At 32.4% G+C, this 15,338-nt stretch overlaps 1 protein-coding gene across 9 annotated transcripts in view; it reads left to right on the top strand.

Moving 5' to 3' along the window:
* Snx14 (sorting nexin 14) overlaps positions 1–15,338 on the top strand; it is an 82,176-nt gene that overhangs the window by 37,023 nt on the left and 29,815 nt on the right. For 7 of the 9 annotated variants that reach the window (XM_063233177.1, XM_013157883.3, XM_023567232.2 and 4 more), the window contains 6 exons: positions 3,135–3,290; positions 3,810–3,934; positions 4,730–4,788; positions 7,251–7,277; positions 9,264–9,396; positions 13,514–13,712. In XM_063233177.1, coding sequence (XP_063089247.1) covers positions 3,135–3,290; positions 3,810–3,934; positions 4,730–4,788; positions 7,251–7,277; positions 9,264–9,396; positions 13,514–13,712 — 699 coding nt within the window. The remainder of the gene's footprint in view (positions 1–3,134; positions 3,291–3,809; positions 3,935–4,729; positions 4,789–7,250; positions 7,278–9,263; positions 9,397–13,513; positions 13,713–15,338) is intronic. The other 2 variants (XM_023567233.2, XM_013157884.3) reach the window with 1 other exon arrangement.

The raw sequence follows: 15,338 nt of genomic DNA, 5'->3' as shown, positions 1-15,338 counted from the left end.
CATCTTCTGTAGTGACCCCCCGCAAAAAAAAAAAAAAAACCCCACATAGTAGTCCATAGAATATGCTTAAGTAAATGTAAAAGAATTGAAAACATCCCATGCATATTATTATGCAGTAGTGCTGTGAAATTTGCAAATCAACGGCAGAAGAATCCATAAGAACTTCATAAACACCTAGAAATTAAATAACACCCTTCTGAACAACCCGTGGCTCACAAATGAAATTAAAGTTTCTTCAATTAAATGATAATGCCAGTACAACATACTAGAATTTAAGAGACTAGCAATATCAGTAAAGCAGAAAGAGTTTCCCCAACCCCCCTCAACAATGTCTTGCTATGTTGTTCAGGCTCTCTTTCAACTCATTATGGCAGGCTGGCCTTGAAGTTGTATCGATTCTCTTGCCTCAGCCTCCCAAGTGCTGGGTCTCCAGGCATTTGCCACTATGCCTGACTTACCGGCTTTCTTTATGACTGTCTTTTTGTGTATGTCTCAGGGTCTGAATAAACTGCTATATTTCTTTTAAATAACATTTAGTTAACTCTTTTAAAAATCTACTTTGATCTTTGCTGTTTTAATTGGTATGTGTAGGACTCTTATAATTACCGCATGTTTATGGCTATGCTTTTCGTCTTGACAGAGTATAATATATAATTTTCTTTTTATTTATTCTGCTTGGTTGTTTGCAAGAATTTTGGAGATTTGGGTGGTGTCCTTCATCAATTTTTTAAAATTCCTGGCTGTCTCTTTTTTTTTTATTTTTTAATTTTATTTAAAAGGAAAAAGAGAAAAACAAAACAAAGCAGTGTAAGGGTACAAGTAATACAGAACTACAAAAAAAAAAAAAAACCAGTAAGAAATCACCAGTTAATAGATTACATATTATCATCTTAGAGATAGTTGCTCAAATCACAGTATCAAAGCATACAAAGTGGATATTCAAACAGTGGGACTGCAAACAGTTGTGTTCAATGATCCAACCAAAAACATTAATATGGTCAGCTATTTAACACCCCTAAACACACTTACTGTTGTATCCTTTAGAGCACTTTTTTTCCCTCTTTTTTTTACAACAAAATTTACACATTTTGGGATTTATTACTGCTTAGTTCTTATTACTTTTTTTGGGGGGAGAGAATAAAGTCAAATATGGCAAAACAAAGCTGTCAGTCAAAACCAAGGAAAGACATAGCACATGATGTAAAACAGAGTACAAGGTTATCAACAATGGTTATCAACAATGTCGCTTGTTTCCTTAAAAAGAATTATCTATCTCATTAGATATTATAAAGTTGAACAAAACACTAGAGAACAAGACCAGTAAAACTTAAGCATTGTAAATATTACAGGACTTCCAAAGGAGACAATAGTCAAACCAGAATGGGCATCTTAGTGAATCTTATTGCCTTCAAAGTAGTTGCCTATACCCTCAAACTTGATACTATCATACAGAATGGAACAGAGTCTAATCAGTCAAAACAAGATCGTGGGAGTATTACAGGACTTCAAAACAAGTTAATAGGAAATCAAAAAAAGTTACTATTATATATCCTGCTAATTTTTTTGATTTTTCCCCTTAATTAAAAAAAACATAAAAAATAACTAAATAATTTTTTAATGAATAAGGGAGAGATTGAGATAAAACAGGACATAATAATATAACAATACAGATCAGAGCATGACTGTTTCAGCAACCTAGTGCTTTACCACCAAATAACCTGACTTAATAGTAGTTACCATAATGTCTTTTTCCTTGAAATATTTGAATAAAACTTCATATACTATAACTTCAAATATTTCCATATCAAGAAGCCCAGAATAAAGCCTTTCCAATTAATAAGTGACAACTTTATAAAGCTTCAAGGCCACATAATGGGGAATCATGATTACCACATATTTTTATATATTTGAATCATTACTTACATTAGGGAAACTGTTCAGTATTCACACATGCGAGATTGATTTATTTCACTTATGAGTATGGTCTCAAGCTGTGCCCATTTATTGATAAATATCTCAATGTGATCCTTCTTTATAGCTGAATAATACTCCATTGTATAGAAATACCACAACTTTTTTATCCATTCTTCAGTTGATGGACACTTGGGTTGTTTCCAAGATCTGGCGATTACAAATTGTGCTGCTATAAACATAGGTGCACATATATCACTGTGGTATGATGCTTTCAGTTCTTCTGGGACCTGGCTTTCTCTTCAAATATGCTGCCTCATTTACTCATTCTTTTCCTTTAAAATTCTAGTTTTATGCATACTAAGTCATAAGGGAATGACAGTTTTATGGTTTTATGCTGTGTTCCAGAATTTTTGAAATGTCTGCCTTTGAATAACTAAGAATAAAGGGATACACTAATTCCTTTAATACTTCTTGGAATAATTATTCAAAATTCAATATTTTAGCAGTGTCATCTCATTTTAGAAAAATATCTTATGTCCATACTCCTATCACTTTCATTAGTGTGCAGCCTCCATGATGGAGAGAAACATTGTTTAAAAACATTGAATGCAGATAAAAAGAAATGGTATCATGTTATTTAGTGAGTCAGATTTCAAAATGTGAAATGATCTTTAATATAAGAACTTAATTCAATTTGTTTTTTAAAGAAAATGTTAGAAATATGTTTACTGTTTGAAATTTTAGCAAATTTGTATCATTGTTTATATAATTTAATTTATATACATATATATAAATTTAGTTAACTCCATTTCTTTTATCTGAGTAGTTTTACTTGCAGTTAAATATTCTTAAAACTTAAAATGATGAATTAGTTTTTTTTTTTTTTTTTTTTTAAAGTCACAGGAACAGAGGAGTGGCTGTGCCCATGATGCTAGCAGGTCCAGTACCCCATCTGCAGGGCAGCGATGAATTAGATTTTTATAATTACTGCTTTTATTCATTTTTGGTTTTTTTAGGCGGGTCTTGCTCTGTAGTGCCTTTGAACACATAGCGATCTTCATTCCTTAGCCTTCTGTGCTAGGATCACAGGCTTGTTCCACCCTCTCTGTTTTGTAATGACTACTTTTAATACTGCCACAATTAGAATAGGAATATGAAATTTTTGTGAGTAGTTGTGTATTAAAATAATACATTATTTTATTTTTTCTTCAATTCATTAGAGGAATTTAATGACAGGATTTTGCGACCAGAGTTATCAAATGATGAAATGCTTTCTCTTCATGAAGAGTTGCAGAAGATTTATAAAACATATTGTTTGGATGAAAGTATTGACAAAATTAGATTTGACCCCTTCATTGTAGAAGAAATTCAAAGAAGTAAGTCAAGCATGATGAAGAAAATTAATTTCATAACTCTTTTATAGTTTTCAAAGAAATTTTTCAATTTATTATTGCAATAGCCATGTGGGGCAAATGGGTAGTTAATATTTAGCAGTTCTAAAAATATTTAGCAGTCTTTTTTTAACTTCTACCTTAAAATTTTTAAAAGTTTTTCTAATATTACAGATATATGTTTGCAATACATAACAATTGCATTCATCTTGGGGGATTGGTACTTATACATATCATATCTTAATCATTCTTTAAAAGCTTTTGATACTTTATTAATAAGATGGACAGGTTGAGGAAGAGACTTACAATTCATATAACTAATATTTTTGTCAGACTTGGTAGTTATAATTTCTAAATCAAATATGATTTCTTACACTGGAATTTATATAAAATATAGTTTTAATATTTATATGCTGTTTCAGTGTGCAGTAGTGAATTTTAAACTACTATATATGACATTTTGCTATTCATAAGTAATTCCTACAGTAGAATTTTTTTGAATAGTTGCTGAAGGCCCATACATAGATGTTGTAAAACTTCAAACTATGAGATGCCTATTTGAAGCATATGAACATGTTCTTTCTCTCTTGGAGAATGTATTTACCCCTATGTTCTGCCACAGTGATGAGGTAAGTCAAAATATCTACCTTGTTTGAGGGTTTTTATAGTATATTAATTGCTGTGATATATAATTAGGTAAATCATTCAAATAGTTAAATAAAGATTAAGAAAGTGAATACTTTTTCTAGTATATAATTAAGAAATTAAAAGTTATTTGTAAATATAGTAAGTCCCCAATTATGAACCTTTGAGTTATGAACTTTCACAGGTGTACTATGTAAGACTCACTTTGTTGCATTACAGATGAATACAATTTAGGAATGTTCTCCCAGAATGGAATTTGTTTGTATGTCAGGGATTTAATCCCTGTTTGTGTTTATGTGAGTGGGTAAACTGGAGCCAGTTCTTCCAGCTGATTTGCCATGTAATACTGCTGTGATGCAGAAACTCCGTTCTTCTTATATATACAGTATTTGTAGACTTGAGGAAGTCAAAGGCTTGAGTATCTCTCCATTTGCAGTATTTTAATCCTAATTGTGTTGGATTGTGGTTGTATTCACTTCATTTAAATAGTTTTCTGGTTTTTTCCTCTTTTTTGTCTCCCCCTCCTTTTTTCTCCCCTTCTCTTTCCTCCTCTCCTCATGTGTGACTTCTGTCCCTTTTTCCCTTGTTTCTTCTTTCCTTCCTTCCTTACTATGCATCTAACCCAGGACCTTGTATATGGTATGCATGGCCTGTATCACTGAGCTATACCCTTGGCCCTTAAATCTTTTCTTTAAACCAGAGAGCAGAGAGCTAACATAGTATATTTCAAAGTCAAATATTAGTTTACTAAGTTATAATTCTTCTTTATTATTTTGAAGTATTTCAGACAACTTTTAAGAGGTGCAGAATCACCAACACGCAATTCAAAATTCAACAGGTGAGTATACATAATTGATATGTGTTTTATTTTTGATCCTGATGATGCTCATTATTCTGTGATAGCATCTTTGTCTTTTTTATTTTTCTGAATGAGTATGTAGTTCCATTGGTACATGGGTAGATAAGGTCCTAAAAATGCCTGCAGTTCTTTTAGAGAAGTAATACTTTGCTTTGTTAATCTCATGCTTAATAAATTGCTTCATTGGAGAGTAGGTACTAACACATAGTAAGTGAGATCACAGATAGCTTAAAATTTTAGACAATTTTGTTTTCAGAGCGAACTTTTTACTAGAGTACTTAGTGGATACATACAAATTGGAGGAATATTTTTTCTCCGTTTTCCAGCTTTCTGGATATGTGAATGTGGAATTAAACTAAAAAAAGATAATTAAAGAGAGAAGTTTATCGATTATAAACTAAAAAATTAATGTCTGGATTTGTCTTTATAATTTTACATGTTACATAAATAAAATTGACAAAGATTCAAATCTGTAAGTCTACAGAATACATAGCCATGTTATTCTTAGTACCTTCTAGTTTGAGCAAGTGTCTAATAAATATATAAATAATAATATAAGGAGGGAAATAGGTAAGTTGGAAAACAGTGATGTTTAGACTGTGAGTACAAGGAAAAATGTGAAAACCATGGGGAGGATATATTGTATTTTTTGAGATGGCCAAGTATTTTAGGAGTAGATTTGAATTTTTTCGCATTCTGAGTATAAATTCTTATATAATGCCTCAGTAGAGGGTAATACCCATGGAATAAATATTTTGAAGTGTGGAAAATATCTTTTATGATTTTCTGCAAAAATACCACTCCTTTGCATTTTCTTTTTTTTTTTTTTTTCATTTGTCTTTTTTGAGACAGGGTCTCTATGCAGTTTGGGCAGGCCTTGAACTCACTTTGTAGCCTAGGCTGGTCTCGAGCTCACAACGATCCTCCTGCCTCAGGCTCCTGAGTGCTGGAATTATAGGTGTGAGCCACTGCGCCTGGCCTTCCTTTGCATTTTCTAATAATTTGTATGTTATGGCCATGAAACATATACTATATTTAGCAAAAACTCATATTCATGCTACCTAAAGTAGTATCATTTGCATAGTCTGCCCACCTCTTAATTTAGCCAAATACTTTTTCAAGACTTTCTATCAAATTTCCCAGCACATTTGAGAATCACATAGGATTTATCGTTTTCTGTATACCTAAAATATTCAGATTTTCACACAGGGTATTGAGATTAATGAAATGTCTATATGGGACAGTTAAGGTTCTATGATCTTACAGATCTATTGAGTAGTTAAATCTATGTCACGGCTATAACTTCAGAGATAGAAAACTTCCTTTGACACTTGTATTGCTGGTTTTAAAATATGAAAAAAGACAAGAAGGAATTACGATTTCTTTTCATTCTGGATACTAATTATAGCCCTTTAAAATATCTTTTTACTTTAATCTGACTAGTATTAACTACAGTGTTGTCAGGACTCTACTTCTTTGATACTTAATGATTCGTTTACCTATACGAAGTAAAAGAATTTCTTAATATTCTCTAATTGGAAATTAGAGTAGCTTTGGTAATCTGCTATTTGATAGCTTACATATATTTTGTCATTTTATTTATATTTTAAAAGTAAATTTTAAAAGAATATTGTTAGTCTTGACCTGTTTCATTGTGTATTCAAAAGCATAACTTTAATATTCAGTAATCTTTTTTAACCTTTTCTTCTTAGCTTAAAACATTAAACAAAACCTTTCTTTCCTCCAGTCCTGGGGATTGAATCCAAGGCCTCATGCATGCTAGGAAAGTGCTGTACCTCTGTTTGCTGTCACCAGAACCAAAATAATAATTTTTGAATCCTGATAGAAAAAATAAGTGAAGCAGCATGCATGATTATGTCTAATATGGCACAAATTCCATGTTGGAAAACAATGTTTTTTTTTCTTTTCAAGCTATGTTTGTAGTGGCTTAATCTCCATGTATTTTCCACTATATCAAACAAATGGCACAAGTAAATACAGGACTGTTTTCCAACAGACTTAATTTTTAAGAAATTTAGTGATCTGCACTTTCTATCTCCAGACCCAAACACAACCATCTGCTTTGTTTCTCTTTTATTAGCTATTCGCAAAGATTTTTTCCTTTTCTCTTTTCCTGGCGTTAGTGGGGATTGAACCCAGGGAGCACTGAGGTAAATCTGTATCCGTCTTTATTTTATTTTGAGGCAGGGTCTCAGTTGCCAAGGTTGGCCAACAAATTGCAGTCTTCCTCAGACTCCCAAATACTTAGGATTACAGGAATATGCCACCATACCTGGCTAGAGTTTTTAACTTAAACAAAGACAAATGCTATCCTTTTGTATAACTTTTAAATTTTATTTTGTATTTTAAAGTGAAACTTGTTTAATATCTGGGCTTTCTCTCTTTCTTCTTGTATAATTTCACATTATCTGATATTGCAGAGGTAGCCTAAGTTTGGATGATTTTCGGTAAGTCTTGAGCATGTGATTGTTTCAGTCTAAGTTATTTGTTTGAAGTCCAGAAAGTGTACCCCAAGCAGTTTAAGGACAGCTTGAAAAAAAGAGAAGCGCTTTGCTACTGCCTTCTATCAGTTGGTTAGAATAACTTTTTAAAATGAATCTCTACTTTAAGTCTAGATATCTCCTTTTTGAACATGTTATAAAAATAAACATGTCCCATGTTAAGATGTTTTAATTATTTATCTTGGTTTTCAAGGGTATCACCTTTTTTAAAACCTTTCTTTTCTTTCTTTGGTTGTTGATTTTTCTGAATAGTTCTTAGAATTTTTTGTGTTTATAGAGCTTTTTAAAAATAAGTGTAATGATACTTCTGTGATTGTGGGCATAACATTTCAAAAACCTCAGGTTTGTACTCTAGATTTAGAGACTAGAATAATCTAGAATTTAGAGATTAATATTTAATAATACTTTAACTTGTTCATTTGTTTATTTTGTCACAGAATTTCCCTGTGTATTTCAGGCTGGCCTTGAACTAAGTGTAGATAGCACAGGCTTGCATTTTACCCATGGAGATTTTCCTTCCTCAGCCTCCCAAGTGCTGGTGTTTCAGGCATATGTCACTATGCCTGGCTTATTTTGTCAGCATTTTTATATTTATCTTTCTAAAAATTTCTTCTTTCAGAGACAAATGTATCTACAACTCTTGAGTTTTTAGAAAATACTGAGTGCTTGTTCAGATAAAATCTAGTTTAAGTATTTCTAAAATACTACTTATAAATGGCTTTCTAGTTTTAAAAAAGTTTGTTTTGCTCTTCAGTCATGTATAAAATACACATCATGACATATATTTGATACTAGTATATTTGGAACTCAATTTGTTATTTCTATAAATGGTCCATTATTTCAGTAGATACATTTTTGTTGTAGAATACTCGGGATCCGGTAAAAAACATTAGAAACGAAGTATCAGGGTTGATTGATTATAATTTTGAAGACAGGGTTTGTTATTCAGTTCAGGCTGGCAGGCATGTGCTTCCATGCCTGGCCAATGTTTTTGCAAAGTTTTATCTGACAGTGAAGTACTGAGGTCATAGTTTTATATATATTTTTGTTTTATTAAATAGGTGGTATAGTTTTATACATATTTTTGTTTTATTAAATAGGTGGTTTTGTTTTATAAATAGGTGGTGTTTTTGAAAGTGTTTATTAGTACATGTTTGCAGTACATAATGATTACATTCATTGTGGAGAGTTGGTGCATGCACATAATCCATCTTAGTTTTGTTTACATCTTCTGGGGCTAGGGATTTAGCTCAGCGGCATAAGCACCTGCCTTGCAAGCAGGCAGTCGTGAGTTCGATCCCCAGTACTGATAAAAAGGAAAAAAGACAAAAAAAAAAAAAATCTTGTTTACATCTTCCTCATTCTTTCTTTGTCTTTTCTTTGATCTCTTGGTCCTTTTCCCATTTACAAAAGATTTGTTTCCCTGTTTCCTATTACTTGTCTTTTATTTTGCTTGGTAAATTATTTATACTTTGGGTTTCTCATATAAAATAAACTAATATTTAAGCATGTATTTCATTTATTTCACTTAACATTGTGAAAGTGGATCTTTTGAACACTGATGGTACAACACATTTTTATTTCAAAACACCTATCATACCAAGAACTATGCTCCATGAGGGGGCTTTCATCTTTAAAAATGTTTGGTTCAAATAGTGATTGAAGTTAGCAGCTAAATTTTAAATGTTTACTAATAAATTTTGTCTCTTTTACTCACACTACAAATTTAAACTTTGAATGTGTCATTTTTGGCTTCTGAGATGTTGTACTTCATCTGTGACAGAGACACTCCAAACATTACGTTAGCTCTACTTTCAGTTTACTATTTCCAGAAGTCTCTTTGTAATAGTATGTGGTTAGTATTGTTCCTAAGTAGATTAGACTGTTGTGATATTTTGCTGTGTGCCTGATAGATTTTTATTTAATATTTAGAAGCACACAGAGAAGGGGAGAATCATTTGGAATCAGCAGAATAGGCAGCAAAATTAAAGGCGTGTTCAAGAGCACTGCAATGGAGGGAGCTATGCTGCCCAATTACGGTGTGGCTGAAGGCGAAGATGACTTTGTAAGTAAAGTTCTTCAGTTTGGTGTAACTTCAGGCTACTGTAGCATAAAATGTTAGATATACTTATTATCCCTTAATCTAGATTTCCTTTATGTTTTTCATTCTTTCATTAGTCCATGTAGTTTCATGTTGCTAATCTAACTTAAAATTTCTGAGAACTGAGTTATTACTTATTGAAGCAAAGTGATTTCTTTCTTTCTTTCTTTTGTTCGTTCGCTCGTTCGTTCATTCTTTCTTTCCTTCCTACCTTCCTTCCTTCCTTCCTTCCTTCCAGGCATCGAACTCATGACTGTGTGCTTGCAAGGCAGGCTAAATCCCTGGCCCTCAAGTGATTTCTTTTAAGCAGAGATATTTCTAGCATTCAAACAATTTGCCATCTTTCACTAGGCTTTCACGTCATCCCTAATTTTACCTCTTTCGGCCACATGTTTGAAGGATGCTTGGGCTTCATAGATGCCTGGCTGCTTATTACTTACACTGTAGTCTATGAACCAGCAACATTGGCATTACCTATGAAAGTGAGGCAGGCAGGCAAGGGGAGCTGTGATAGATAGAGAATCTTAGGCCATAACCTACCTAGACCTGCTGAATTGATTTGCATTTTTATAGGATCTCCATTTTAATTTTGTGCACATTTCATTTACCATGTAATTTTGTTTCTCTGTACTTTGCATATGCAGTCCTGTTTGAAATTTCTTGCCTTTATTTATTTACACAGACATTTCATATTTATTTTTTAAAATTCATTTGGTCTCTATAAACCTTTATTTGAGTTACCAGATAGAATTGAGCATCCCTTTTTGTACCCCTATTGTTTAAATAGTTTTTAAAATTCTAATTTTTTATTAGTGTATGCTTGCAGTACATGATTACATTCATTGTGTGTAATTGGTACATGTATATAACACATCTAAATTCCTTTTTCTTTTTCTTCCTCTCCCCTCCTTTCATTTGCAGAAGTTCTATATTCCTGTTTCCTATAATCTCTTATTTTTGTTTTTATTTATATTTTGAGTTTCTCATATGAGAAAAATCATGTGATACTTGAGCTTTCATGTTTGATTTATTTTACTTTACATTATGATTTCAAGGTGTACCCATTTTCCTACAAATGACTCAAATTTATCCTTCTTTGTGGCAGAATAATACTTCATTGTGTATAAATACCACATTTTCTTTATCCTTTTGTCTTAAATATATTTTCTTTTGTTAATTGACACAGTCATTGTATGTATTTATGAGGCACAGTGTGATACTTCAATCCATTTGTGCAGTATATAATGATCAGAGCAGGATAATGACGTCATTTTTGTGTTGGAAACATTATAAATTCTTTCAATTAGATACTTGGAAACAATTATCATCAACCACAGTCATCCAGCTGTTTTAGAAAACATTAGAAGTTATGTTTCCCATCCAGGTTCTCCTCTTTACCACCTGTTAGTAACCAATCCTGTCCCTCGTATCCTTGTAGCCTTCCTAAGCTCTTGTAACCATTAATGTGTTCTCTGTTTTGAGATCAACTTTTTAACTTCTACATTTGAGTGAGAAAATGCAAATTTGTCTTTCTCTGCCTAACTTACTTTTCCTAACAAATATTCTCCAATTCTATCCATGTTGCTGCAATTCTATGACAGTATTTCATTCTTTATTCTTTTGTGCCTCTATTATATGTTAAAATGTGTACCATATATTTTTTAAAATTGTATGTCTATAGTTACATGTCTTATCATAGAGTGAGTCCCAGAGAGGCAGATACTATCTTGCTTTAACCTTTTTTTTGTATACTAGTTTTTTTTAAAGGGCTGGGAATATTGTTCAGTGCTTCACCAACACCAAATTGTTGGAAGAGGGAGCATATTAAAATAACATTTACATAAGTAAAATAATTGTGCAGAACATTTTACTATGATAGGCAAGCTTAAAAGCTACATATTTTCTTTGGTGCTGATTATCTGGGACCTCATAAATGCTAGATAAGCTTCATCACTGACTGTATCCCCATGCTTTTTTTTTTTTTTAAATGAGGTTTAGCTCCACTTCCCTCCCCTTGCTCTCTGTTTCCCAGTACTGGGAACTGAACCCAGGATCTTCACACTGTGCTCTTGGGTACCAGTTCTTTAAAGAACAGAGATCTGAGATTCTCATTTTGCCCTTCACTGACTTGGGCACTAGTTAAAAAATGATGTTTAAGGTGTAGGTCTTGTCACTAAGAAATTTGCTATCTAGAAGTGTAAGAGATACATGGTAGTGACTGAATTGACAATGACAAAAAAGAGCAATAAAAAAATTCCTTTTTTTTTCCTTTTACCTCTTCCCTTCAGCCTGTGTCCTGCTGCACTGATGAATTTTTATGAGGTTCCGCAATTCTGCATAATTTAAAAGGAAGAAAATTTAAAATGTACCAGTTAAGGGCTGGGGATTTAGATCAGCGGCATAGTACCTACCTGGCAAGTGTGAGGTCGTGAGTTCGATCCCCGGTACCACACACACACAAAAAGTACCAATTAAACAAAAAACGCTAGGAAAAAAAAGATGGTGCAAAAAAGGTTTTTGATTGGAAGTAAAGGCAAAATAATAGAAAGTAGAAAAATCAGGCAAATGAATCCCTAATACTTGAGAAAAAACTGGGCTTGGGAGGATGTTGGCTCAACTGAGACCACTTAGGGTTTGGAAGACGCTGTTCTGATTCTAAGGTGTGGGATCTTGTACAAAGTGGAGGGCTAAGAGAAATTGTGTCTTCCTTTCAGGAATAAAGGAATTTTTGATTCAAAAATTGAGACTTGAGAGACATTATCTTTTAAAAAACTCCTTGTGATCATTTGATCATTTGCCTATATGTGATCATTGTCTAGTTGCTTGGAAATAATATTGTTTATCTGATATAGAGATATTGTGAGGAGAATTAAATAATACATATGAAGTACAGAAAGCAGCATGTTATGCACAGTAGACAATGCACATTATATAATGCCATCTATTTTCAGTACCATCATTTTCATGTATATACAAGTCATGGCTCAAACTGACGTGGATAGTGGCGTTGGAATGAAAGTCCTGTATATGTTGCTGCTGATAGGAGATTGATAATTGTTAGATTCAAATGCAGATGTCTTTCAATTAAAGAATTAGATGGTTTATTCTCTTTCTTCCCATCTGTATCTTTCTAAAACATATGGTTTTTTGAAATAATTTTATTTTTTTAAGTTTATAATTTCAGTTTATTCAAAAATCTCCTTGCTGAGAATTTAGCTCAGCAGCATAAGCGCCTGCTTAGCATGAGCGCAAGGTTGTGAGTTCGATCTCCGATACCAAAAAAAAAAAAAGAAAAATTTCCTGAAAAGTGGTAAAGTAGAGAAGACATATATAATGAATTATATCTTGATTTCCCCCCTTATTTTTAAATATATAAACATTATTGTAAACATTTATGTTAAAATTAGAAGTGAGATGAAAAAAATCTTAATTCTATAAGAGGTAGATCTCTTTCACATACTTCTTAAATTTTATATTATGTAAAGTGGCAAATTTTATTTCTATTTATGACTGTTTTAGCAGTTTTAAAAAATATCTGAATAAAAAAAATATCTGAATAGCTCAGAATTACTTGTTCAACTGTTTTGTGATCCTATATAAAAACATATTGATAAAATACTTTACTGAAGGATTATGCTAACGTACCTTATAAACAGCAGTATATCACACAGATTTAGTTCTTCTTTATTGTCTCCTTCAATAGCTGTTGACATTTATCAAATTTAACATTCCTGAGTGAAAAATATCAGTACATTAACTTTTATTTCTTATTGTCAAGATTGAACATTTTTTATGCTGCATTTTAAAAATTATTTGCTATTATCTTTAAAATGTCTATTCTCTAGTTTCTATCATATTTGCACATACAGGTGAAATAGCCAAACCTGAAGTTGGTGTTGGTAGTATTTTATTTTTTTTATTTATTTTTACTTTTTCAGGAGAAAATGTTGTATCATGTACTTTCATAAGTCTTAAAAATTACCAAATTGATATGAACGTGTTACTTTACAGTTGTATCTCACATGCTGTAGTTCTAAAAATACTGGAAATACTAAATTTATGCTGGTACTTTTTTTTCCAGATTGAAGAAGGAATTGTTGTAATGGAAGATGATTCTCCAGTAGAAGCTGTGAGCACACCTAATGCTCCCCGAAACCTTGCTGCGTGGAAAATTAGCATTCCATATGTAGATTTTTTTGAGGATCCTTCAGAGAGGAAAGAGAAAAAAGAGAGAATTCCCGTGTTCTGTATTGATGTTGAAAGAAATGATCGAAGAGCAGGTAGAAAGATTTATGACTACCTTTTAAAAAAGATATCCACAAATCTGTCTCTGTCACATGTGTCAGTGTTTTTCCACTTACAACTATTGAGCCTGGGCATAGTGATACATGCCTGTAATCCCAGCACTCGAGAGCCTGAGGTAAGAAGATCCCTGTGAGTTCAAGGCTGGCCTGGGCTGCAAAGTGTGTTCAAAGCCAGCTGCAACTGCATAGTGAAACCTGTCTCAAAAAGTCCAAAAAAAAAAAATATTCCCCAGTATTAATAACTATTGAATATGACTGCACATCCAATGGATAAATGTCCAGAACAAAACACTGTTTGAGAGCTGTCTACATTATTTGTTATCCATTAGCTAATTCATTTAATCAATGGTTGAGTTGATATATATGATATATGATACTCCTGACAGCCTAAGAATGCATCTTACATGATTTTTAAGATTTCCTTTTTTTTTTTTTTTTTTGTAGTACTAGGGATTGAACTTAGGGGCATTATTAACTCCCTAGTCCTTTTAATTTTTTATTGGGATCGAATTTTGCCAAGTTGTGTAGGCTGGGCTTGAAATTGTAGTGTTCTTGGTTCAGCCTCCTGAGTAGTTAGGATTACAGGCATGTGCCATCTTATGCAGCTTGTGATTTTCTTTTAATGGTTTATTGCCATTATCATTTGCCAGTATACTTAAGAGAGTGACTATTAGTAATACATACATATTTTTTAGCACTATGTTAGGTGTTATACCAATTTAGTTAAGCAGTATTTTTCCTCCCCTATTGTTTTGGACTAGTTAGAATGGATAAAAAAATATGATCAAACACAGCTTTCCATGTTGTCTTCATGTTTCACTTTTTTCTTTTGGTTGTTTCAAGTGTAGACTGTAATAAAGACAGGGGTTGAACAGCATTCATAGCAGAATAAATTTGTCATCACTGGACTTCATCTCAGAGATGGGCAGTCAGTGTAAGAAAGGGCACAGAGAGTCCTTACACATTTTGGGGATGTGAATGAAAAGAGAACTGTGAGGAAAGAAGGGGAAAAAAGTGACAAGGTTAGAAAATGGTTTTTAAAGTAAAAACGAAGTGATAGTGTGAAGATCAATACTAATCATTCTCCCTGTTTTTCAAATGGTATCAGGTTTTCTGATTTTTCTCAAAGCAAATCCTGTTTCAAGAACATAAAGCATAGAAATAGGGATGCAAAGTTGCCCAGACAGCTGGCTGTAGTTTTCCCATCATAACTAAACACTAGTGAGAGTCTTACTCTAATGAGGCCGAGCACTGCTTGGCTTTGCTATAGTTGCTAGTTTTTCAGCACCCTAATAGACGTACAGCAAATCTTTAATCTGATTTCAATTTCAGACTTAATTTTGTTTGAAAATATACTTTCGTTTTTGTATTCTAGTCATCTCTAATTTTGGTGCTTTATTCAAAAATTTTTTTGACATAACAATTTAAACCAAAAATTAAAATTAAATCTTAAAATTATATTCTAAAGATAGTTTTTGTCAGCATTGCAAATTCTGTGTTCAGTGTAATGTGCTGTTAGGAAACTGACCTGTGAGGGGGAAAGAAATAGTGTATCATTTACTATGTTGATTTTACATGTGTAGTAAACTAATATTTTCAGAA

This window comes from Cavia porcellus, unplaced genomic scaffold (genome assembly GCF_034190915.1).
Source record: "Cavia porcellus strain 051 isolate PalLab524CR breed Dunkin Hartley unplaced genomic scaffold, mCavPor4.1 scaffold_22, whole genome shotgun sequence".
NCBI classification, from domain to species: Eukaryota; Metazoa; Chordata; class Mammalia; order Rodentia; family Caviidae; genus Cavia; species Cavia porcellus.
Note: the sequence above shows the minus strand (reverse complement) of the source record. Positions and strands in the feature narration are given on the sequence as shown.